At 45.0% G+C, this 27,160-nt stretch overlaps 1 protein-coding gene across 2 annotated transcripts in view; it reads right to left on the bottom strand.

The window, feature by feature from the left end:
- Window positions 1–6,959: 6,959 nt before the first annotated feature.
- Window positions 6,960–27,160, bottom strand: part of TACR1 (tachykinin receptor 1) — an 88,771-nt gene continuing 68,570 nt past the window's right edge. The window contains exons 3-6 of one of the 2 annotated variants that reach the window (XM_039523163.1): window positions 13,873–14,023; window positions 12,525–12,721; window positions 9,322–9,635; window positions 6,960–9,132 (exon numbers count right to left, since the gene is read on the bottom strand). In XM_039523163.1, coding sequence (XP_039379097.1) covers window positions 9,344–9,635; window positions 12,525–12,721; window positions 13,873–14,023 — 640 coding nt within the window. In that variant the 3' untranslated portion in view covers window positions 6,960–9,132; window positions 9,322–9,343. Of the gene's footprint in view, window positions 9,636–12,524; window positions 12,722–13,872; window positions 14,024–27,160 lie in introns of both variants that reach the window. The other variant, XM_039523162.1, reaches the window with a different exon arrangement.

The following is a 27,160-nucleotide window of genomic DNA, read 5'->3' as shown; positions in this document are numbered from 1 at the left end:
CTGGGTGACAGCTGAGCAGGGATCTGCCTCTGGCTTCCTGCAATCACTTCCCCTCAGTCTAAGCAAGCTCCAATCACATAAGGTGGAGAATCATTCCTACAGTCCCCTGTTCCCCACCTGACATGCAGCTAATGAAGAACATGCATCCAGGAGCTGTAATCTCCCCTCAGCTGTGATGTTCTCTCATAGCACAGCCAGCCCAAAGCTGATCCATGGCAAAAATACATTAGGGATCTGCCTCCCTCCCAACCCCTAATGAAGTGACCTGTAATGAAAAGGGATCTGCCAAAGGCTCGGTATATGAGCATGTGTGCGTCTGGGACTTCAGCAGAGATGACAATCAAGTTTACCTTTGCAGCACTAGTTCAATTAAAAATTGTAAATTACAATCTGCTGGAGATAATTAAAAGGGACTGTGTGTGTGTGATAGGAATAGTCAGCTACTGATTGTAATACAGTCTGTGCTGTCTTAAGGTATGAGGATGGGGCTGTTTTTCCCCCTTAATGGGAATAGTCATGAGTGGTACATCTACAGAAAACCACTTAAATATGAGGACTGTACTGACTGTTGTGGTCAAGGCCGGATTTAGAGGCAGGTGACCCTGGGGTGCCGGGTTTGGGGGATGCCAGGCTCAGGGGGCTGTTTTTGTTCTTAGTGGTCAATGGGAAAATTAGAATGTTTGAAGTCACATATTTCAGCTATTCCGTGTGTGGATTCAGTCTTCGCTAACCTCCTAGAATGTTCCGGACCTTTGTAGACTCTTGTGGAATCTTCCAGACTTTCTGAGACTTTCTGTAAATACAGATTTACAGATCCTAGTGTGCAAATTTATCTTATGTGACCAGAATAAATCATACATCTAAATTGTGAAATGGGCTACAAATGCAATAAAAAATAAGGTATTCTAAAGTGTAACAAATGGGGGGGCGAAGACCCTCTTCGACTGGGGTGCCATTTGGTTTAGGGCCAGCCCTGGTTGTGGTCCCATTTTTAGAAGTAGCTGTAAGAACAGATATCATGGTACAAGCACAGAAGCGACCATACTAGCAAGAGGATGATATATTCATGCCAAGTCGGGGTAGATTGCCAGGATCATGTCCGGTGTGCTTGAGAAAGCTACGGAAGCTTAAGCAGGCTCTGGTGATGCCGTGCGTTCACAGTGGTGTCTTCCCGCACGAAACCTGAGAGCTGATTAGCATCACAGTATTAACATTTTAATGGAATCACCTGCGACGCGAAGGACCAGATTCAGCCCTGGCATAAATAGACGCAACTGTTGTTGAAGTAGATGGGAATTGTGCCTACTCGCACTAGGGCTGGATTTGGTCCCATATTTATATTGCATCTTAGTGGTGTTACTCTTTCGTTTGTGTAAGGCCCCAGTCCAGCAAAGCCTTTAAGCTCATGTGTAACTTTAAGCACGAGTTGTCCTATTAGTCTCATGCACTTGCTTATATGCTCTGCCAGATCTTAAACGTCCAAGCTTGTTGGCACTACATAATTGAAAATAATTGTGTTGTTACAGGATACTGCCAGAAGGGTCTTCCCAGTTGTCCTACCTAAGCTCTTCATGTAAAGAAAGGAGCTGGTAAGTACATTCCATTTAAAAATGTTAGACACAATGTGTTGCACTTAATGGAATGTTGATCTACTCTCATATGGCGGTTCCACTGATTCCCTTCCCCTAGCTGTTCATAGGTTACAGTAAGTAATGACAGATGTATCATTACTCCTTGGGACTCTGTGAGTTCTGCAGCATCTCCTATTGCTCTTGTGTATCAAGGTCTTTAAATTCAGTGAAAGTGACCGCCCCTTCATTCAAACCCAGAGAGAATACCTCTCACCCACCCACCTTTCCAGTTCTTGACTGGCATCGCCAACAACCCCCACGCAGCTAAAATCACTGTTTATCCAGCAGCTGGTTTGCAACACAGCTTCATGAAATAAACGTTTATTTATGAAAATATGTTTTGACTTAACAGTAAACAAAATCAACATTTTTTTTTGTTTTACATAGACATTAACCACAGAATGCACGTCATACAATACTGTAATCATTAGCTGGACCATGAGTTGAACATCACAAGCCATTGGTACATCACACTGTGATTTTTTTTTTCTGAATGTATCATATTGCACAGAATTAGAATCACTTTGTCCAGGGCTGAAAGCTTAGACTCAGACTATCGCCTTTAAGGCCAGAATGAAACCATCATGATCATCTAGCCTGACCTCATACCCATTGCAGGCCACAGAACCACACCCACCCATTCCTGTAATAGGCCCATAACCTCTGGCTGAGTTACTGAAGTCCTCAAATCTTGATTTAAAGACTTCAAATTACAGAGAATGCACCATTTACTTTAGTTCAAACCAGCAAGTGACCCATGCCCCACGCTTCAGAGGAAGGCCAAAAAAACCCCAGTCTCTCAGGGAAAGCCAAGTATGATCTTTTACCTTTCTCCGGCTGTTGTTCAGATTTATAACCCCCTTCACCAGGGCATCATGAAGCTCAGTCTGGAGGTTTTACTGTGATTCAGCCATCTGCGTGCAAACCATTTCAGATAGTTTAAAATACTGGCCTGTGGATTTTGTGAACGGATTGACAAGGTGATAAATCTTTGAGTCTTGGGCTGTGACACTCTTTATATAGGGTGTGGGGTGGGGAAATCATGAATATGACATTAAAAGATTTGAGTCTGGATGTCTCTCTCTAATGACAGGAGGAAGAACCACAATAGGCTTCTTGTAGAATAGGTCCATGAAGCCCATTGTGGTTATAAAATCCTGCAAGATTATTCTAGCTAAGAGGCAACTGTGCTTTCCCAGCTCAGGGCCTTGTGGGCAGTTTGCCAAGAGCTAGTGGGCTTCACCTATATTGCATAAATGTAGCAGGCTGCAGACACTCCTCTTCCATACAGGAATGGGACCTGTTGGGATGGCATGGTAGAAACTCTAATGCCTCAAGATGAGCCAAGCAGCTGGTTTTGGATCATTGTGTGGCTGGTAATGGTAGTCTGAAGACCATGATAGCTCTGTGCACTGGATGGGATGATCTGTGGCTAAGTGCATTTCTCTTGCATGGGCCACAAGTGAAGGCAGTTTGGGTTACACCTATCACTTGAGCTACCCCCTTTCCCGTTTCTGCAAACTTATTCTAGACTGTGGCAAATAAAATGGAGCTAATAATTTTCTTCTTGCTGTATGTGTGTTGATTACTGACAGTAACGTGGCGGGTGTCTGAGGATACATAGGGAAGAATGTGTTAGTGAATTGGTATAGCCCACAGTCGGGGCTAGAAGATCTAATTAGCTTTGTGTGGGAACTTGAGTTAAGGGTCAATCCATTGGCCTATCTGAAGCCACCAGAGACAGCCAGCTACAGCAAATGCATCATGTTCTGGAGTGGTTCTGCAGACATTGGTTTTGACCATCTGAGATGACGTCTTTATATCATGAGGTTGTGATGTTGCTTCACTTTGGCATTGTGATTTGTATGTCATTTTGTTGGGCCTCTGTGTGTGAGGATTGGCCGTGAAGAACAGCCCCTGAACTCCACGAATCTGTCCTATTGTACTTATCTATTTTAGGGCCCAGGCAAGACGGGGAAACCAGGTTCAAGGTACAAGTGCTACCAGTTTTCAGCACCAGTCTGTTATCAGATGCACAACTGGATACCATACGCCAGCCCCTAGAGGGATGGGACTCATCATACCTGTTCCCAAAAGAGAATATTTTAGATGCTAATTTCAGTTTTGGGGTGTTCAGACACAGTATTTTTGTTTGGTTCCTCTACAAAGATAGGGGTTGCTTGAAAACCTAGGTTTGGTTTGCAGAAATTCCACCCCCCACACTTCCCAATGTTTTGGGGTGGTTTGAGGTGTTTTGGAGTCAAGTCTGCTTGGCAGCCTTAGATTTTGAATAAATAGAAAAAGCTGTATTTGTCCTGACACTCCAGCATGTAGCGTGCTTAATTAGTAAATATACTGCTGTTTATTGTACTCATGCATCTCTTCGCTGTCCCAGGAGAGAACATGCAGCTTCCATTAATGTCGGTGGGAGTAATATGTATGGGTAACAAGGGAGGAATAGATCTCCTATGTGACTATCTCAAAATATTATTATTAAGCATTGCAGAAAGCCTGGAAAGAAATCACCATGCTTTTGAATTGGATTTCTGATAAAAGAAGTGAGAGTAAACCTGAAACAGATAAAGCCCAAGGACTCTGCACTACAGTTACACTATTTGAAAGAAAAGGTATAACAGTATTTAGACTCACAGTGTATTGGGGCGGGGAGAAGATTCCCCATGTCTCTTTCATGAGCTCTTCAATCAGCATAGAAGATTTACATGCCAATATCCCTCAGGGCTGCTCGGGGGGCGGGGGGGCCGAAGTGGGGCAATTTGCCCCAGGCCCCCATGAGATTTTTTTGGGCCCCGGAACAGGGTCCTTCACTCACTCCGGGGGCCCCAGAAAACTCTTGTGGGGCCCGGGCCCCCGGAGTTTTTTCCACTCCAGGTCTTCAGCAGCAATTCGGCGGCGGGGGTCCTTCCGCCCCAGGACCTGCCGCTGAAGTGCCAGGTCTTCGGTGGCAATTCGGCCGCGGGTCTTCGGGGCACTTCGGCCACGGGTCCCGGAGCAGAAGGAGCCCCCGCCACCGAATTATCGCCAAAGCAGGGGGCCCCGCCACCAAAGACCCCAGGCCCCCTGAATCCTCTGGGCGGCCCTGATATCCCTATCTCATTGCACAAGAGGGTCCTCTGAGCTAGCTAACTTGTTGCATACATGTACGTACATCCTATTTATTTCTAATAGACGTGGACCTGAACCAAAAGCCGAACTTTAGATCCTAATTCTACAGAGTCTCTACAGCAGGCTGAGACCAACCCCCTAATTCAAATTACCTTCCATTTTCAGGAAAGTTTGGCTCTTGACTCCCTCTAGCTTTTAACTATGCCCATTTTATACTGAACACTTTGGTTTTTACTAACCCAGTCCCCAGTGAATAGAAAGAAATCCCTTTGGTGGCTTAGTCTTTGGAAATGTCCTAGTCATTGGGCCAAATCCTGAGCTGGTCTAAATGCTTGAGGCTCCATTGAAGTAATTGGCATTATACCCATTTACACCACTTAAGCATCTGGCCCACTTTATTTCAAAAGACTGATAAAACCATTTTTCGAATGAACAGTTGGACGCTGCAAGATTCCTCATTTTAAGATTCTGACCCTGCACCTATGATATAGTTTACACACATGTTAATAAGAATGACCCCCTGACATAACCTTGTAAACCAGTCAAAACTCTTTTGTAAACAGTTACAGCATACGTATGTTGATGTTTGTGTATTCCATCATTTTTAATTTCACCACAAAAACTGTAACATTACTTACTACTTTCTCACTGTGTAATTACTTCAAGTAAAAACACTTGAGTATGAATGCAGATGCTTGTAAAGTTGTACAGTATGAACAAGAAGTATCTTATGTTGTGAACTATGGTGACTTCATTATCCCTATGCGTGTCCTTAGGGCTCTCCCATCTTTAACATATTGCGTTGGTTGTAAACTTACTGTAAGTACGCCACTGAAAAAAGAAACCAATAATTCTTGTTCAGGGCCGGCTCCAGACCCCAGCGCGCCAAGCGCGCGCTTGGGGCAGCATTTTGCCGGCAAGGCGGCAGGCGGCTCTGGCGGACCTTCCGCAGGCATGACTGCGGAGGGTTCGCTGGTCCCGCAGCTTGGGTGGACCTCCCGCAGTCATGACTGCGGAAGGTCCGCCGGAGCCACCTGCTGCCTTCCCAGCGCACCCTCCGCAGGCGCGTCTGCAAGAGGTCCCCTGCAGCCGCGGGACCAGCAGCGCGCCCCCTGCAGCATGCTGCCCTGCTTGGGGCGGCCAAATTCTTAGAGCCGCCCCTGTTCTTGTTCTCCTTGTGTGCCTTGTAAGTATGGAACAACTATAGCATAAAGCATGCAGGAATGTAGGGTGGTTAGGTGTGGTTTTTTTTTTAAGGTCAACCTGTAGGTACCGGCCCAGCACAAATGTTGTGTTTATAGTGCTGGGAGTATAAGCCAAATCTTGCTTGCCTTACTCGTGTACGTACTCACGTAGAGCTTTACTTTGAATCATTTGGTTTTACTTCAGTTTGACATTTATTTTGGGGCTGCTTGTCTGAATAAGTCAACCAGCCTTTCGCTCTGAACTGGCATAAAATGCACTCCTGCTTTTACAGCACCTTCTTAATGCAGTGCAGCTCTGATAAATTTTGCAAAAAAGGGTATTATCCAACATCCATTAAAAAACCTCCAATTAGATAAATTCCACAGAACTTTGTCAGAGCAAAAACTCATCACTTGAAAGATAAACTACATTGCTACTATCCTACTAAGGCATTTCAGTTTACCAGGCTCATGCTGTGCATTGGATACTTGAATGTTGTACAATAGCATGATACCAAGTAGTGTAAATATAGGGTCAGACTTCAAGCAGTGGCTCTGAAGTCTGCATGCAAAAAAAAATAAAAATCCTCTCCTCCATCTCCGACCCTTCCTTATTCCCACATCATGCAAGCTACTAGAAAATTATTTGAAGAATAAGGCGGCAGCAGCAGGAAAATGAGTGTGAGATCTTGTCCCACAGGACAGGAAGCATGAGAGATCATCTCACACAGGACTTGGATGAAAGGAGAGGTTGATAATATATGGGAGGTGGTACTGTAGCAAGTGTATGCATGAAGTGTGGCACCCTATAACCTTATATGGTCATCACAATAAAGAATGGCAGGCTTATATGATATCCAGAAGAGCTGTTTTCCAGCGGCAGTGATTAGCAGAATGTAGACTAAAAAAGTATATGATGGCTTTTGCCAGTTCTACCTAGCAACAACCACTGGAGAAATCTGTGGACTTACTACTGGTATCCTTACTTAAATTAAATAAAGATATTTCTACCATCTATAAAAACAGTTTGGGATGGGGATTTATTTAACAGCTGTATCTTCCTGTGGTCAGTTTACAGGCTGCATAATAAAGTACCTCCCAAATTTAATCTCTGACTTAATTTCATACATTTCAGTCGATTTTAACCAAAGGATAGGCACCCCACAGTTAGACCCACCCAGGTATCTGCAAGGCATTTCAGTCTCTTACAACGAATCAGAGTTTTACAAACTGCAATTACAGTAGAACCTCAGAGTTATGAACACCTCGGGAATGGAGGTTGGTCATAACTCTGAAATGTTTGTAACTCTGAACAAAACATTGTGGTGGTTCTTTCAAAAGTTTACAACTGAACACTGACTCAATAGAGCTTTGAAACTATACTACGCAGAAGGAAAATACTGATTTCCCTTTATTATAGTAGTTTACATTTAACACAGTACTATACTGTATTTGCTTTTTGTGTGTCTGTTTGGTTAGGGGTTTTTTTGGTCTATGCTGCTGCCTGATTGCGTACTTTCAGTTCCAAATGAAATGTGTAGTTAACTGGTCAGTTCGTAACTCTGAGGTTCTACCGTAATGGTGTTGAAATGCAAGGCATGCACTGGAAAGCATCTTCCACAATAGAAGTATATCACTTCCTTTTTAGTAGGTTTTGTTTTTGTAAATGTGCTAGACATTCCTTTTAGCTTTCAGTTACATCAGACATTGATATTAGATGATACATAATATTCTTTCCTCTTAAGCCCCGATTCCATGCTTATTTACAAAACTACTTTCCGCTGGCATTGTTAAACCTACATCTGACTACATGCACTATCTACTGCTACCTCTCTTGTTATTCCTGGGTATAGCCCCACATGCACACTGATGAAGTTTCATTCATTCAAAATATGCTTTTTGCCATCTCTCCTGTCCGATCGCAATTGCATGTGTTGGAGACAGGTGTCTCTTGGCACTCTCTGAGGGTCCTACTGCTTTAGTGTCCTAAATGAAGCATAGTCAGGCCAGTTCAGCACTTAACTGGGAAACATCCAAGGAAAACCCAAGCCATGTATAGAAGCAGTACCCAAGCATGTTTTGAGGGGCTGGGAGGGGTGCACTGCTGACGGTATAGGGCCTGTTTGCAAACTATATTTATTTCCTGACAATTAGGGCTAACCCAGACATTTTGTTTCTTGCTGTATTTCCCTTTATATACTAAGAATAATTTGGTGGGCGTTGGGGGGGGCGTTAAAAAGGGAAGAACATAGTAGTGAATTTGGTATTGTGCGTCTCTTGGACTATCCAGATAATGGTGATAGAAGCCACAAACCCCATATTTTAAACAAAGGCATTCCCAAGCTCTAGAGTGTCAAATTAGCTTTGTGAAGGAATTAGAGCAAGGCCAATGGATTGAGGTGTATCTGAAACCCCCAGAGCCAGCCAGCTAGAGCAAACACCTGAGGTTCTGGCTCGATTCTGCAGTCCTAGATCTTGACGTCTTTGCATCATGAGGTTAGGATCGTGCAAAGAGTGAGTCTAGGAGACCCAGAGGAAATCAAGGGTTGTGCTAGAACCTTTTCAGCTGTAAGAGCAAAAGAAGTTGAACAGGTCACATGGTCAACTTTAACTTGAATCCAGTAAACTCTGCTGGACTACACTACAGCTAGGATCCTTGGGAGAAGGAGGAGTATACCTTGACATATACTCAGTATAGCTGAGTAGTGGAGAATAAAAAGAAAGGTATGGTAGCAATAAACCTCAAGAGCTCAATCTTTTCTTCACCTAAAAGGAACTGGAGTCCTCTATGTTTAACACACCATGTGCAAGAGAGGCGGCCTTTGCTGCAGTGTTGCCTACTAAGCTGGTGGATGTGTATTGGTTGTTTCATAAGTCACTAGCCCTATCTTCCTCTATTGGTACCATTTCTCCATTTTGTTAATCAGCAACAAGTGAATGGCAAGTAAGGGAGGAGATATGATAACAAAAATACTGGGGAAAGGAGATGGACTCCTCCCCCCCCTCCCAGTGGAAATCTATATTGTATTCAGACACAATCAATGGCAGAGCATAGCTTGAGAATGAGCAGCAGCACTGAAGGCCAAGTTCTGATACCTACCATCTTTTTTCTGTAATGCTGTATCATAAATTAATATCTGCTTTCAGTGAACAGCATCGGTTAAGCATTCAGTCCAGCAAACGACTGCAAGATACTATAGAGAGAGAAGATATTATTGATATTAACCGATGTAATTACACTGGGTCAGACAGGCACACTGTTGAGAGGTGGCTACTGCCACAACCAAGGCATAGCATCTTCATCAGGAAAAGGTGAACACAGGAACACCTGGATATATGGTTAATGGAGACCTAGGGCGTAGGTATAAGCAATATTTTCTGACCCTTGCTCAGTTGGATGGCAGCTTAGGAGAGTGTGTTGGAATAGAAGCTGAAGCTCTCGGAGACGGTTTTAGAGTCACTGCGGGAGGAGCCATTGGATGTCATATCCACGGACAGGCGCTTAATTTTGTTGCTCTCTTCAATGTCTTCCTCAGTGTTGCCGGTGACGGAGGATACAGTTGTCTCCATCCGGCTGACCTTGTACATGCTGCTCTGGGTCTGGAGGTACCTGGCAGACTTCATTTCCAGCCCTTCGTATTCCCTAGCGTTGATGAAAGGGCACCACCGGAAAGCGTGCTTAAAGCCAATGCGGAATCTGAGAAGACAGCCAAGCGCAGGGATGTTAGGCCTAGCACATGCTGAGCTGATTACAGAACGTTTTCAATGCAATCCATAGGAGGAGACACCTGACCCAACATATGCATTGATGCAAGAAGTGTGACCAACTCTCAAACCTTAATACCCCTATGGTCCAGTATTCTGTTCACTAGACCATGCTGCCTCATTCTGTTCCCAGCTCTGCTGCTGACTCACCATGTGATCTTTAAGTCACTTCCCTTCTGTGTCTCGGTTTACCCTTCTGTAAAGTGGGCATTGGGATATCAGAGAACCCTAGAAATGTCAGGTTGGAAGGGCCCTCGAGAGGTCATCCAGTCCATCCCCCCTGCACTGAGGCACTTTGAAGTAAACCTAGACCATCCTGGACAGGTGTTTATCCAACCTGTTCTTAAAAGTGGCCTTTCTTATATAGGCTCCTATTACCCTGCCACCCCTGTCCCAATTTTTCACATTTGCTGTCTGGTCACCCTAAGCCCCTTGCTTCTTGCCCTACCTTCAGTGGACATGGAGAACAATTGATCACTGTCCTCTTTACAACAGCCCTTAGCGTATTACCGGCACACAAAACCTTAAATTAGAGTGAATAAATGAAGACTCGGCACAGCACTTCTGAAAGGTTGCTGACCCCTGTTCTAAGATGTACAAGTGCCTAGCCAGTTATTCCCCACTTTGTAGTTTTCTATCCATTGGAAAAGCACTTTGAGATCTTTTGGATGCCAAGTGCTACATAAGAACTAGGTATTATCATACAACCCCTTTTAATCCAGGATCTAAAAGCTCTTATTAAGTATTCTTCATTTTGGTGCTTAATAAATAATTATTCCAGTGAATAAAACAATCCATACTATGCTCCTATCTCCAGTAGGAGAACAGAGACAGAGACATCAAACTTCCCCCAGCATCACAACACCAGTTAGTGGCAAAGCTGAGAACAGTGTCTTGTGTTGTGATCCCTAATCCACCCCAGTGTAACCACTGGACTGCACTGCCAACAGTCAATCCACCATCACTGCCTCGCTATTATACTTGGTAAAAGAGAGAGGCTTGCAAAACTCTTTTGCAGTTGGGGCGTATAAATGACAAATTTATTCAGAACAAGTTCTGATTTACCCAGTCCCTCTTCGCATTCCAAGTTCTTATTTCCAAGAGTAGAGCTTTTGATGGCCTTTACACATCTGTTTTCGTAATAATACTGATTAAGGGCTTTACCAATGTTTTATGTGTTTCTTGCCAAGTTTAGATTGCAAACTCTTGGGAGCCTGAAGTGTGCCGTACTCAATTTGCATGAACCTATAACATTATATACAAGTTTAACATTGGATCAAATCCTGAAAACCTGACTCCGTCCAAATACCCACTTGAGCCATGGTAGTTTGACTGCCTAGACCAGGGGTCGGCAAATTTTCAGAAGTGGTGTGCCGAGTCTTCATTTATTCACTCTAATTTAAGGATTTGCGTGCTGGTAATACATTTTAACGTTTTTAGAATGTCTCTTTCTATAAGTCTGTAACATATAACTAAACTATTGTTGTATGTAAAGTAAATAAGGATTTTAAAATGTTTAAGAAGCTTCATTTAAAATTAAATTAAAATGCAGAGTCCCCTGGACTGGTGGCCAGGACCCGGGCAGTGTGAGTGCCACTGAAAATCAGCTTGCACGCCACCTTCGGCACACGTGCCATAGGTTGCCTACCTCTAGACTAGACACTTCAGGATTGGCCCAGTTTTATAATCTTGTATTTGCTAGAACAGTAACAATTTTATTTAAATGCACTTACATGTGTCTCTATATAAAGCAGGGATTATAGCTATGGTGGGAGGGTAGGATCAGTATAATCTATTAACCCAGAGGCTGCCACTCATGCCATGGTGATGGGTCCCTTTACAAATACAGACCCAGATGGGCAGCAAGAGGGTCTCTGGGCATGGATTAGAGCCTGCTGATATTTGTTGGTATTTTTGCAAAGTATTTCAAAACTGGATTGCTTTGTTTTGATATTTCAGAAATTAAGATTTGCCTAAAGATTGTTTGACAGGAAAATATTTCATTTTGAATGTTGGGATTGCCCCCTTTAACTTTTCTTCCTCCTTCTTGCCCCCTGGAAAAGTAGGGGATAGGGAAGAGAAAGTGGGGGACAGCCAAGCACCTTTTCACCCCCATGGAGAAAAATGGAAAGCGTTTCCTTTTAAAGGAAAAGCAAATTGTCAAAATGAGAACTTACTTCATGCTGAACTTTTTTCATTTAAGAAAATACAAGCTGACAGTTATTAAAGCGATTTGATTATGCCCCCCCTTCTTTTTTTACTGAATAAAGATTGGCTATACCCCAGCTCTAGCAGAGATTTTCACCTTGGTAAGATGGGGAGCAGCGTTATTCTCCACTAGACTGCACTACTGGATCCTAGAGGAGCTATAACAAATGTATATGCTGGTGAGTCTGATCTACAGTCTCTGCTGTAGCCCTGTTGACAAGGGAAAACTGTGCTGGGAAGAGCTTGGAGTTTTTATTTGATTTTAGCTGCCTAAAGCCTTTGAAAATGTAATGCCTGATTATTCAGAGGTGCTCAATACCTGCAGTTCCCGTTGACTTCCGATGAAGATGTAGGTGCTCAGTACTTGGGAAAATCAGCCTCTTAATTTAAGAAACTGTGGTAGGGAGAAGCCCTGTTGTAGCTGTTAATTTGGTATGCTCCGGCTGTAGGAAAACCTAAACAATTTTCTGAGTAATTTTAACAGCCACCCCTGATGTGTTAGCTCCCTGCTAAGCTGCAACTCACCACCATGTCTAGGGTCCTCTTCTGTACGTGACCCATCCCCACACCTTCCCTCTATTGCACTCAGTCAGTAGCCAAACTCATAACTCACCTGTCGTTGAGGCAGCAGTAGATGATTGGGTTATACATGGTGGAGCTCATGGCCAGCCACATGACTGCTAAGTAGACCTGCTGGATAAACTTCTCCTGGTACCAATCGGGGTTAAAAAAATGCAAGAGGAAGTAGATGTGGTAGGGCAGCCAGCAGGCAGCGAACGTGCATACCACAACGATCATCATCTTCACCACCTGTACGAGAGTGACCCCCGGTTATAGCAGAAGTTTACACTGTACCCTTTGAGCAAAGCATACCTAATAGAACTGCAGCCAGCATGAGAAGAATGGTGGGGTGGCCATCCTGGGAAGAGAAGTCCTCTGTTTATCCAAAGGAAAATAGATAGGCAAGGCAAACATGTGCTTCAACTCTGCCCTGGAAGGGACTGCTTCAAGGAGTAAGTAGTGGTCTTCTCCTTCATTCAACCCTTGGTCTTTCTATTGTGATTTTCAACCAGGGGAGCCAATTATTTTTGTTGTGAGAATGGTGGGGGGTTTGGATACCTGTCTTTAGGAAATGGATTGAACCCAAACATATTGGGTGGAAGATGACAGAACAAGAAGCAATGGTCTCAAGTTGCAGTGGGGGACGTCTAGGTTGGATATCAGGAAACACTATTTCACTGGGAGGGTGGTGAAGCACTGGAATGGGTTCCCTAGGGAGGTGGTGGAATCTCCATCCTTAGAGGTTTTTAGGGCCTGGCTTGACAAAGCCCTGGCTGGGATGGTTTAGTTGGTGTTGGTCCTGCTTTGAGCAGGGAGTTGGACTGGATGACCTCCTGAGGTCTCTTCCAATCCTAATATTCTATGATTTCCTCCTTTCCTCCTTGCCCTATATTAATGACTTTTGGCTAGTGCTGTCCGGGACTGGATTTGAAATGATGGCTCTGTCCCGAGCATGATCCCATTATCAGTTATCTGAGCCATCTAGTGTCTCCAAAATATAACACACACCTTAATTTCAGCTTGGTATCAGAGCACTCAGCACCACATTGTTAAAAATGTACCTCTCCTTTTTGGCGCCTGAGTTTTTGGGTATCCAGCTGGCATCTGGTTGGACCTGATTTTTCAAAGGCACTGAGCCACTGCAGCTCCCATTGATTTAATCTGTACTTGAAAGTCTCAACCCTTTTAAAAATCAAGACTCTGGGTGTCAAGTTGTACACCCCAAAAAAAGGCATCCAAAGTTGGTGGCCACTGTTGAAAAGTTTGGCCACTGTGTATATGTTACATTCCATTTAAGGAATGGCTGAGAGAGAGTAAATAACCAGAGACCCAAGTTTGTTCAATCGCCTTTGCACACCCACTCCCCAATTATTCTGCCATGAGGTCAGAAAGCTGCTTACCTTTCGCTTGGCAGACACTTGCTCGTGGTAGCGGTCAGAAGAATCGCCGGGTATCTCACTAGCCCACAGAGTGATGCCAACCACCGTGTAGGCACATCCTATCACCAGGAGCGGCAGGAGGTAGATCAGCACAGTCACACAGAAATGATACCTGAAAGTTTGTCATGGTAAAATGCTGTTGAGCACACAGAAAAACATGCAGGATATTTGGGGTCTGATTCTCAGATGTGCTGAGCACCAGCAGTTCTCATTGACATCAACAGGATTTGTGAGTGCTCAATACAGCTGGAAAGTCTGGCCATTGGATTTCAGCAACGCATTCGGCACCCTCGTGAAAACATTACACGAAAAATGTTAAGGCTGGGTGTAGTGTAGCACCCAGATCACTGAGATAATTGAATGACCGAGAAGTTTGCAGGCTTAACTGGAATCAGTTAACCTATTGTGATAGGGATTGTTGACGTTTGTGGGGCACTGATTAGGCTAATGAGATATTTAGCCCTATAAGGGGCAAATCAAATTGGCAGGAACAGGAAGTAAAGGGGGAGCTCAGAGAGTCAGCTGGGCATAGTAGAAAAAGCTCGGTGCCATGCTTCTCCTGACACATGCCTGTACTGTGTTTTGCAGTGCCTGGAATCTGAAGGTTAAAGGTAGACATGGGGAAAAGGAACAGACTGTGTGTATGTTGTGAGTTAGAGACCACTCAAATGGGCCAGGCAGTGTGGTGCACTGGGTAGCTGAGGGAGTGCTCTGCGACAGCCTAGTTTAAACTACCTGTTAATTTGCTTCTTCCACCTGTTGGATCTTTTCATACATCTTGAAAGCTGGGTTTTTCCAAACAGCTCGAGAGAATTAGGCCTCCAATTCCCATTAAAATCCAGTGCCCTTTTGACAATCCCGGACACGCATTCTTTGGGATGGAGGCTGTCTCTTTACTTAATTTCTGTGCTTGGGGCCACTAGATGTGAGCAGTCTACAAATCAGTTTAGTCTCCAGAGTCCAGTCAATTTCTGTTCTCAGCTGCAGCTAATCTCAAGACCTCCTGAAGTCTATTATTGTTGGGGCATCCTCCTGAGCTGTGATTTTTTTTTTTAAGGCAGTGAATAACGAGCTGTTTCTAGAGCTGACACTGCTTCATGTCGTCATCATTTTATTGAAGAGAGATTCTATTATCCCATACAAATAAAAGGCTTCACACCCCAGCCAGCTATTAATCAGGCCATCCCCATCCCTGATAGGAACACACGCAGAGCCAGTCTGAATAAGCAGCTGTCCAGAAATGAGATCTCCGTCCCCGTACATGCTATCATTCTTGCTGTCATAATGTTACAAGTGGCATCCATGCAAACATTTGAGTGAACTCACAAGCTGAACTGGAATGTTGCTGCCTGTCTTCAGTTCCCTGTGGAAGCAATGCCACGTTCCATGCTGAACTGAGTTGCTGTGTTTTAGTTGTGATTGACATTAGAATCTTTCCAAGAAAAAGGAAAGAATGCACTTTACAAACTGTGTTCTAATTGGACACGGCACTTCCTTCCCTAGAATGCAGAATCCTACTTGTCTTTGCACCTTCCTCCATACAACATCTTCCTGAAACCCCATTCTCTAATCCAGTCTACCAGAGCTCCCCTTCAGTCCCACGGGCAATTCTGGTATTTCAAAATCTGTTTTTGTCCCAAATCGGAACAAAGTCAAAAATCTCTTTTTTTTTTTTTTTTTGCAAAATATTCCAAAAAGTTGTGCATTGACTGACCAACACATTTCATTGTGATGTTTATAATTTATAAAGTCAAAATATAATGTACCATAATTCAAAACAAAACATTTCATTGACTTCCCACAAAAATGTTGATAAAATGATGCATTCCCATGAAACATTTTGGTTGTGTGGAATCAGCATTTTCCAACAGAAAACTGTTCCATTGGAAAAAAAATTTGACCAGCTCTACCTCTTACAAAAAGCCTATAAAGCCCATTCCTCACCCAGCCTTCCCTACACAGAGGTTTAGCTAATCCACAGATGACCTCAAAACACTGTACATTCCAAATTTGAAAGAAGTTTTTAAAACATGGCCCCAGGCTTTGACTTATTCTCTTCTACATCCCTTTATCAACTGAGACTGGAAGAAATACACCATTGAGAATTCACCTACCTAGGGGGCACTGAGCTAGTTATCAAGTCACTTGAAACAGAATGTGATGGTTTCTTTAGGCCAAGCTTGGTATAAAGAGAAATAAACATGGAGCTAAAAGAGAACTCCGTGTAGAGATAGGGTTTAACATTATTCTTTGTGTTACAGCAGCAACCAACATTGGTACTTCATTGTGCTCGGTGCTGTACATACACATAGTAAGATGCAGCCCTGGTCCTGAAGAGCTTACGATCTAAATACACATCAGGGAGAAAGGAAGACTTATCCCCATTTTACAGGTAGGGAACTGAGGTATAGAGATACTAAGTAACTTACTCAAGGCCACATAAGAGCCAGGAACTGAATCCATGTTTCCTGAACTTCAGTCCAGTGCCTTGGCCACAAGATCATGCTTCCTCTATAGGACACTGAGGAAAATTCAACTGGCTTTTTAAAAAAAACTTGTGTTAGTAATCTGTAACCATCCATTTCCTGATTGCTGTGTATCCCCAAACTCTGGGGAAATTCAGATCTGTACTTTGCTGCTTGAGGTGAAATATTCAGAAGTGCCTATGCTAATTAGGAGCCTGTGGTATACTGAGGACTGTGTTGGAACTGCAAGCTTTAGAGGCAGAGAGTTTTCCTGTTCCTGCTTGAAGGCTCGAGGGCTCTGTAGGGCAGCATGCAATTATCAAGGGCAGTCTTCAGAAAAGCCGGCCTCGAGTAGGACTGGGTTAGTTGTGGCTCTCTGTTTTAAGGAGTAGCCTGCTTTGTGTCTCTCTGTTTTGAGGTTCTTCTGTGTTTGGGTTCTGAATTCCAAGAAATAAAGGAGTGCTATGTTGCAACCTTCCAGCAAGAATCTTTTTTCATCTAACTTCTCTGTGTGTATTCCATGAACGTAACAGAGCTCTTATGCCCCATTTTCAAAAATTACTTAGGAAAATTTTGTTTCTGGTTCCTCTTCTAGTTTATAGTTGATGCAAGATGCTTCTTCCCGCAAGAGTTTTCCAAATGCTCTGCTGTGTTTACAATGGTTGCAGTTTCCTGCCTTCTAAGTTTACATTGTTCCTCTCATGCCTTCAAGGGCAAAATCATATATTTGGACAGCAAAGATATTTGGAATCCAAAAATCAAAACCAATGGCGGCTCCCTGGAAGCTGTTGTCCAGTTCAAGCATTTCTCCAGGATCTATTGCCTTGTTTACATTGTCTGCCCCTGGTCTTGGATGGTGCAATGGGACTTCAGCTTTTGGAAACCAGATATTGCTTTAGCTCTTGTCACTTGCTGTGTTTGGTATCTAAACATGACCTGATGATTACCAAGTGCATTACAAGTATTAAATCTCTCTCAGCACTGCTCTCAAGTAGCATTGGTTATGTTAGATCCGTTATACAACTGGAAACAGGCACCAGGAATGATTAAGGATAAATTCCTCACTCAGGTGTGTGTGATTTCCATTGGGTGTTAGTGGGAGCCATGCATAGGTATCCATGGGTACGGTTTGGGTCTGCGAGTTGCCTTCAAGTCTCACCATACAGCAATCCTTTGGCAAAGCTAACAGAGCCAGAAGTGCCCACTCCCAGTCTTACTCTAACCACTAAAAGGCACAGGGCCCTTGGTTCAGTTATTGGATGCATGTCAGGAGAAATTCTATTGAAGTCTAACTTGCTGTTTTAAAAGTCAGTTTAAAAATCAGGCCTGTTGGGGCAAGTAACGATCTTGAATACAATGGTATAAAGCCAGAGCTGTTAGTCACTCTGGTTTAATGCCTGGCTGGAAGGCACTCAGATACAGCGGCGATGAGCACAGTCTAAGTACCTGTATAGAATGGAATAGAGTAACTCTATTTCCAGCAGTAGATTTAATCAAGGGGAGGATTTTCCAAAGTGCCTAGATGGTGCGGGAGTGGAAGTCCCATTGAAAGTCAATGAGATTTAGGCTCTTCTGAAACCTACAGCAGGGTAATCCAGGGGATTTGGGCCTATTCCAGGTTGATAAATGTAATGTGTTTTTTTTTAAGCTATAAACTTAACCACTCCATCTAAAACCAAAGAGAGGTTCCTCTGACTGCCCTTTCGCTCAAGCTTTGTCTAAAAGCATCAGATTTTTCCTGAGGGTACGGAAATGGCAACATAAAATGATGTCAGCTACAGAATGGTGTATTTCTATGGTCGTTATTGCTTCAAAGGACTTCCAGCTTCCCCTTTCCCCCACATATTAGCAATTCCGGAAGGCAATAGATCAGGAAAGCAAAGCTAGAAGCACCCTCTGGTGGCTGAAGACTAATCATTACAGGTCTGCACTGTGATCACAGCCCTGTGCAAAAAAAAGAATTTATTTCGCAGAAGATTGCAACTCTTTTTAAAACAAAAAACAATTTTTTTTTAAAAACCACCTCTGTTGCAAAACATATGAAGAGATTGGCCTGACTCCCTCAGTTACAAATCCAGTGGGCAATTCAAAGTGCCCCAGCAAAATAAATAAAGCCATGAGCTCACTTGCTGGCAGTCCAGTGGCTGATGTGACATGAGTTGGATGCCTCTGCCCAGTTTATACTTTGGGGGTCCTGATCAAGTTCTTAATGGGTGAGCAGCTGTGTCACGAAGGCCACCTTCCCCACCGCGTGTCTATGGAGGAGGCACATGGATCAGCTGGGAAAAATGGGGAAAGCTTGTAATGATACACGTGCATTAGTCTCCGGGGGGGTCAATCGAGTATCTGTTGCCAGGAGCAACTGACTTGAAGAATTAAGGATGAGGGATGTGGTGCAGTGTACAGGGGGGTTGGTGCTGTACACGTAGGCCCAAGTCCTCAAAGATAATTTATGCTCCTAACTTCCACTGATGTCAATGTAAGATGGGAGCCTGAATATCTCTGAGGATCTGGGCCATCCTGTGCATGGCTAAGTTTAGGGATCTGCATCTTGCTTAATACGAAAGGAGAATACACGGACAGCCGGCCTAATCCAGCTCTCACACCGGTTGGACTATACGGGCTACTTTCTGATTTACGTCGGTGCAAGAGGAGAGGTTTGGGTCCACTATGGACAGGGGCGGCTCTAGCTTTTTGGCCGCCCCAAGCAGTCATGCGCGGGAGGCGCCCCGGAGCCGCGGGAGCAGCGGACCTCCCGCGGGCATGACTGCAGAGGGACCGCTGGTCCCGCGTCAGTCATGCCTGCGGGAGGTCCAGCCGAGCCGCGGGACAAGCGGCCCCTCCGCAGTCTTGCCTGCAGCAGGTCCAATCGTCCCGGGGCTCCGGTGGACCTCCCGCAGGCATGACTGCGGCAGGTCCGCCGGCCCAGCCTGCGCCCCCCCCCGGCAGTAGGGGACGCCCCCTAGATTTTGCCGCCCTAGGCACCAGCTTGTTTTGCTGGTGCCTAGAGCCGCCCCTGACTATGGATGCAGGCTGCAGGGAGGCCAGCAGAGCAGCTGGGGAGCATGACCATGCCCTGCTGTATGGTGTGATGAGACAGCAGCTTTAAGGCAGCTGCATTTCAGGTCTTCCCTTCCTCGAGGGTATTGCTGCACAACCCTACCAAGGGGTGAAGGGGACAAGCAGAGAGTTTTTGTGAAGGTCTGTGATTAGAGAATACAGCAAAGAAGAGCCAGACTGCAGTGGAAAGAGGTGTTTATCACCAGAGTCCCTGTCTCACAGGGATGGGGCGAGGAGAGGAATAAAAAAGGAAAAGCATGGTCTAGTCTTTAGTTCAAGAACTCTTGGGTTTAATCCCCAGCTCTGATCCTGATCCAGCGCATAATCCTTGGCCTCCAAAGGCACCATGTTCAATGAGTGTCTCAGGTTTTGTGTGCTTGGCGTGGCTGCCTAGGCCTGATTCAAAGATACTGAGCAAAGGCAGCTCCCATCTCTAAAAATCAGGCATAAAGTCTCTCAATTTGGGCACCCGCAATCCACAGCCACTTCTTAAATTGTTGGTCTTCCCCTCTTTGTGCCTCAGTTTATCCTTCGGGAACACAGACAGCAATGCCTGGGATGGAGCCAAGCCTCAAGTCTAGTGAACCATCATCCAGCAGCTCAAAGCTGGGAGGTGCTCCAATAGGCAGGGCTTTGATTTGGTCCATTATAGAGACAGGAGCCAGCTCTAAATCTGCAATCAGGGCTCAGATTCTGAACCCACTCAGAGTTGGAGGTAGTTCAGATCAGATCGGGGACGTTGTGTGACTTAATTAGCATGTAGGAAGCACTCAGCCTTAGGGCCTTTCATCTGATAATCTCCACAGGAAGCACCGTTACAATGACATACAGCAGAACACTGACTCCCCACTGAATAGGAAATGCCATAAAACAAGGCACTATGAGTAGTCCGGGGTATGAATGGCAGCTCGTGTCGTTGGACTGCCCAGCTGTACAATAGCTAGCTCACTAAAATCAGAAGTGGGTCTGCTTTAGCACCGGCTTCAGTACCAGCTGCCCTAGCGAGTATGTACCTAGAGGAGACAGACGGCTTGTGCGGCCCACACTACAGCGTCTTCACTGCTATTTTTAGCAAGCTAGCTGTTGTATAGTTAGCACAGGTACATCTACACCAGCTGCTATTCGCACCCCTGGCTACAATGTAGACTTACCTTAGGGTAAGGGACACCCATGCTCTTGGTGTTCCAAAACCCCAGACTGTCAGAAGTTGGGACCGGACAACAGAGAAAGGATTGCTCTGTTTTGTTCATTCCCCTAGAAGCACCTGGCTCCAGCCACTGTCGGAAGACAGGATACTGGGCTAGATGGACCACGGGTTTGACGCAGTACAGCCATTCTTGTGTTACCAAGGGAAATATTCCAACAGTAGAGCAGTGAATTGTTAAAGAGGTGATTCATCATTAGAAGAACTATAGCGTACCTGGCAAAAACAGAAATAAACACAGTCTCTGCACCAAAGGCCCCAGAGTCTAAGAGAGACATTACGGTAGTTGGTTTTTTTTCTAAATCTGAAAAGCTAGTGGAGTTGAGAGGCTGGGAGATGTGGTTACATGTCTGAGATTGGTACATCTTGGTAGTGTCAAGTAGAAAGCTGTACTGGTAATTAACTAGGAATTCCCATCTCTTTGGGTTGAGTGTGATCCCATGAATACTGTTCCGGATAGCCCAGGGTGTAATTTGTTGACAGGCTCAGACGTGTTTTTTAATGTGGGATTCTAGAAAAATAAGTAATTAAACAAAGAATGAATTGGAAGAGAAAAATCTGCTTGCTTGCTAGCTGCAAACTAGTGAAGCGGTGAGATGTTATTAAACCTGGCACCCTGTCACCATGGCTCTGTGTGAGATTTTCTTAAGTGAAATGCCTTTAAATGGGATCAATGAAAACTAGGATAACTCTGTTAGCAACCAGTGGCATCAGAGGCTAGTCCTGGCCTGTGACCTTTCATATCCCAGAGTCAGGTCAGATGATTGGGGTCAAGGGATAGACTTCGATCTCGTCTCAGCACTATTGTCACACATTTATTGCAATAACTACCTTGGTTGCTGCCCACCAGTCATTTTCTTTGTGCTCGCAACTGAATAGCAAATCAGTTTGTATATTCTCACAGGCACATCTGTGTCTTGTCTGTGACTCTCTACCCATCCATCTGTATTTATAGAGTATCTGTCACTGAGGTAGCTAAGCGCAGAGAAATGCTCTTTATGCCATAAATACTGCCTAGGGTCTAAGCTCAAATATTACAAAGAGAAATGGGAATCAGCCTGTTAGAAGACGAGCAGGGGGACCCAGAGGCAGATTGAGTAGACGGGCTTCTTTATTGCGGAATTTGTTCCCCTAGACCCAATTGTGGAGTAAGCACTGAGTTAATTACATCACACTTCTTTATGTACATTCATATGTAAATACCCACATTTACTACAACACCCCCAAAACCCTTATTCGATAATACCAACACCCATATAATGAATATTAATAGCTATATACTGAATATCATTATACCCGCCCCTGTTTACAGCATTAAACATGTTATACAGAAATTTTTACCGTGAAGCTACATTTCTTTGCAGTAATTGTAGTCACATGTTCCCTTAATCAGCAGTTCACAGGAGAGGGAGGAAGGGGCCATGATCCCGAGCTCATCTTTGTAGCTGGGAAAGGAAGGGAGGGGGAGATAACACTTCTTTACCCAAAGGGTATTCTTTAAACAACCACATTCCTTATGCAGCTGCAACGCTTATCTATCTTAAACAAGCAGAAGGGAAGGGAAAAGAATGGCTGTGTGCCTGTGCCTTTCTCCCTACTACATGGTGCTTGCCTGTGCCTCACTTCCTAATACCATGACAGCGGTCACCCGGAGTAGGTTTTAACTTAACCCCAACACAGCTGTACAGGGTCTGGTTAAAATTCTGCTCTCATATCCCCAGCTAACAGTGACCAAACCCTGTAGGGGTTGCACAAACTGGGCTCTCAGGGTTGATACCCCGCCAAGCCCTGCTGTATTGCTTGAAGGTTGGGGTTTTGGTCTTCCTCTCACAGAGCACTGGAGTGGTGAAACAGTCTACTCCTACCAAAGCAGCTGCTGTACTGGCGTCAATGGCATAGACACCCCCTAGCCCTTTGTTCTGTAGCTAAAAATAGATCAGGCTAGCCAGCAGTCCACACTGGATAAAATGCCCCATAATGTATAGAGTATGGATGCTAGAGAATGCCAGTGCTTTGTGGGCTCTAAGATTACATCTGGCTGGAAACAGGAATTTCTGTTCTGAGGGAAATTCTGACACTTAATTTTTTTCCTTTCCAAATTGGAACAAAAGCCAGAATTTTAAAATTTCCCCAAAAACAATAATTCAGAACTATTTTTATTCGGGATAATCAAATCATCTTGTTTCAAAGATGTCAAAACATGTAGTTTTAACTTGATCATTTTAATACAGTCTGGTTTGACTTTTACATTCAATTAAAATACTGAATACAGTATATTTAAATCAGTATGTTATGATATTCAAAGTGAAATGCATCGAAACATTACAGTTGAAGCAAAAGGTTTTTACTTGATTAAAACCTTTTGACATTATCAAAATGAGACAGTCAAAATGATTCATTTTAGATTTTTTTTCCCATTGAAAATCTTGTTGAAATTGACATGAAACGTTCTGATTTTGATTAAATTACATATTTGGCAGACCACTGTTCAGCTATTTTTTTGTTTAGCAGCTCCAGCCCTACCACATATCTTCCTGAAATGGGGGAGGAGCTGTTATGGCTGTTGTCCCACATCTCCCAAGGCTGAGGGAAGTGTCTCCCCCACCCACGCCTCGAAGACACTAGGAGAAATGGCATGTGTGAGGCATATAATCTGTATCCAGTTGAGACTTGTTTTATGAATTGTACCTGTGGAGCAATTATGGGGGTGAGGGTAGGTTGTGGGGGAGGAAGGGAATTGCTGGGTCCCGGTGGGAACCTAGGACTGTGAAAACTGCATCGACCAGGGTTTGCAGCTCTAAGTTGGCCACAAGGTAAATCAGAGCCTGACTTCACCCTGGCTTCTCGTGGATCTATGGTTCTGCTTTCAGAGGTTTAGTATCCTTAATCATAGCTGATAGTCGGCTCTTCCTGTGTGCTCAGGTCTCATGTTTCAGAGAGAGCAAGATATAGTCCAGCCCTGGCTTGCCTATCCTAGAGCAGAAAGTTACCCTGAGCAATTAGCCTTGTAGCACAGCGAGCTCTGCCAGTAAAATCCCAGCATTCAGGAAGAGCTTGGAATTGAATGAGAAACATTCATCAAGTCTCATGAATTATCATCTGCCTTCCTAGAGCAACAGCCTGCAATGGAACCTCTCTGTGTCACAGCCTCAGACACCCATGGCGGGGAGTTTTCTGTTGTGGCTTTGAGCCTGGATTTCAGAAAGTGAGGGAACATTGCAGATAGAGGCAAGCTGTTCCTAGCCTGATGGGCACAACAGCTGTGAGCTCCGAGGCGAAGTAGGAATTGCCCAGCGGCTAGATTCATGGGGCCCTTTCTGGGACAGACTAGGGCCTGAATCAGAGACATTGAGCTTCTGTGGTTTCCCCTGGAAGCAGAGGTACTTAGCACCTTCGTGCAGGGCCGGGTTAACTCTCCTGTGGGTCCAGGGCTATTAGATTTTTCGGGGCCCCTGGGGGTTGGAGTGGGCGCAGGGCTGGGTCAGGGGATTGGAGTGTGAGAGACAGTGCAGGGTGAAGGCTCTGGCCAGGAGATGCTTATCTCGGACGGCTCCTGGGCGGTGGCACAGCAGGGCTAAGGCAGGATCCCTGCCTGCCCTGGTTACGTGCTGGTCTGCTCCCCGAGGTGCTGGCATGTGCCCACAGGCGCTGCTCCTGCAGCTCCCATTGGCCATGGTTCCTGGCCAGTGGGAGTTGTGGAGCCGGCGCTGGGGTCAGGGGCAGCATGCAGAAATTCCCTGAATGCCCCTCACCTAGGGGCCAAAGGGGCACATCAGCAACCTGATGCTCACAGATCCAAGTCCGTGGAGGGGAAGGTGCTGAGGTTTGGGGACTGGTGTCTGGCCCGCAGCGTGGAGATTTGCCATGGGCCAGATGAAAAGAAGCAGCAGGCTGCATCCGTCCTGCAGGGCCCCCCTTAGCCCGAGGCCTTGGGCTGCAGCCCCTAAAGCCCCTGCATTAATCTGGACTTGCCTTCATGGTGATGTTCTGTGCCTCCCCCCAAGTAATTGCTAGACAGTTCTGAGGTGTATTTCATTTCTGAGCCATAGGAACTAATGAAGCCATCTTCAACCTGGGCTCAATCCTGAGTTCTTCCCATCAGCTTCAGAATCAGGCACTTTAAAGTCTGTAATTCAGCAAAGAACTTCAGCAGGTGTTTAAGGGCGTTACTGAATTGGGGCCTTTTTCAGTAGCTAGCCAGGCAATCCAAAGAACCATTAGGATACCTGAAAGAGGCCCAGTATTAAATATAAGAACAGAATTCCCTCTTTCTTTCACTCCCCTATTCTCTGCAGCCTCCCCCCTCCCCAGCTTCAATCCCTTCTCATTGCGCTAAATTACAGAAAATACCTTCCTTAGCAGGTAAATACAATCTCTGTTGCTGGTATCGTACAAATGCACCCACTGCTCCTTTGAACCAGTGTCTGACATCACGTGGAGTTTGATGTGATTCAAAGATTCGTCCCCTTGGTAAGCAGTACTGTGCCGAGGATGTCTGGTTATCTCCGTTAGTGAAATCGCAGGTGTTAGGAAGAGGCCTGCGTTTGACTGTCCACACCACTGGTCTTAGGCAAGCATTGAGCTTCGACTTTCAGCACAGCCTTCTACCACTTCAGCTAAAGGAATAACTCCATTAGCCAACAGTAGGCTTTGATCCTCCTTGTGGTCCTGCCACCGGAGGGGGATGTGACATGCACTTTACAAGCGAGTGACAATTAGATTTCTCTTCTGGTAAGACAAACAGGGATTGTCATTTCCTTATGTAACCACATCGAGGTTGGTCTCTACTATGTCCAAGTGCATCGCTGTTATAATTTGTATGATGCTCACTGTGGGTCCATCATTCACAGCAATTGGAATGTACAGCGTGTGTATTTCTTAGCAGTGGGACAACTTCAAACTCATTGGGAAGTTAGATTTGTGCATGAGGCTGAAACTCCAGATGCTTATCTGGAATTTATCTGATAATCTGGAGCCTTCAAAATTGGACTGGAAGTAAGATAACAGGCTTTTTTGCAAGATTTCCAGCTCTTCCGCTAGTCAAGGCAGAATTATTGCAAGGAGACCATTTCTTGGAGTATTTCCAAATCCCAACTAGTTCCAAGAAGAACAGAAACGGTGGAGAAGGAAAAAAACTTCACTGAATTTTTTCAAACCTGATTCTGTTCAGATGTTTGGATGAAGATGCAGTTTGGTCATTTTATTGAAATTGTTTACCTCCTTCTTAGTAACGTGGAGCCTGATCCTGAGATGCCCCAAAACCCTACAACTTCCACTGAAGTGGGGAAAGATATATGTCAGAGACACAAGATTCAAATGCACCTCAAAACCAATGATACACCTAAGATATATGAAGATATTTGCATCCTCTGGACATATGACTTAAACTCCCTCAGAAATTTCCACCACAATGTCAAGAGCCATCACTCCTCCATTAAACTCTCTTTCTAACACTCCCAACAGTAGCATCAACTCCCTGGACACCACAATCAGCTTCAGCAGTGGAACCCTACAGACAACCATATACAAGAAACCCACAGATCACCACACTTACCTTCATAGATCAGGTATCCACCCCAAACACACCATGAAATCTGTTATCTATGGCCAGGCTCTCCGGTATGACAAAATGTGCTCCAAGGAGAAAGTCCGGGATATACACCTTAACACACTCAAAACAGCCTTCACCAGAGAAGGGCACACCATCAGAGAAGTAGATTGCATCATGGAACAGGCCATCTAAATACTCAGAGAGAATCTGCTTTAATACAGCCCTAGTTTAATGCACATCCCTAATTGTCACCCACCACCCCACACTGGAACCCAAACAGGGTTTCATCAAACTACAACCACTCTGAAAGAAATCTTTCCTGAACCCCTTCTTCTGGCCTTCAAACACCCCCCCCAGCAGCCTCTCCAAGTTCATCATCAGAAGCCAGCTCCCCACAAACCAAGACCCACCAACTCAAAGTGGCACCAGTCCCTGCCAGAACAACCGATGCAAAACCTGTAGCTCCACTGCTACAATGATCAACACCCCCTACAACATACCTTTCGAGATCCATGGGTCCTTCACACACCTATCACAACATGTGGTGCACCTCATCCAGTACACTAAACACCTCAATAACCAGTGATGAGCTGCCAAAATCTTAACAACCGGTTCCTTACCGGGTCTTCGGCAGCACTTCGGCAGCGGGTCCTTCACTCACTCCGGGTCTTCGGCGGCACTTCGGCGGCGGGTCCTTCAGTGCTGCCGAAGACCCGGAGCGAGTGAAGGACCCGCCACCGAAGTGCCACCGAAGACTCAGAGCGCTGCCCGGTGAGTACAAGCCCCACGTGTTATTTTGCATTTTTTTTTAAAGTCATCCCTGCCAGAGCCCTGTCAAAACTGTTTGAATCAGGCCCCGCACTTCCTAAAGCTGGCCCTGCACATCGGGGTTGAAAAATTGTATTGGGGGCTGGGTAGGGAAGATGTGCCTCCCAAAATAGCCTGTCCCTCCCATCTGACCCCCACCCA

Source organism: Mauremys reevesii, linkage group 2, assembly GCF_016161935.1.
Source record: "Mauremys reevesii isolate NIE-2019 linkage group 2, ASM1616193v1, whole genome shotgun sequence".
In the NCBI taxonomy this organism is placed as follows: Eukaryota; Metazoa; Chordata; order Testudines; family Geoemydidae; genus Mauremys; species Mauremys reevesii.
Note: the sequence above shows the minus strand (reverse complement) of the source record. Positions and strands in the feature narration are given on the sequence as shown.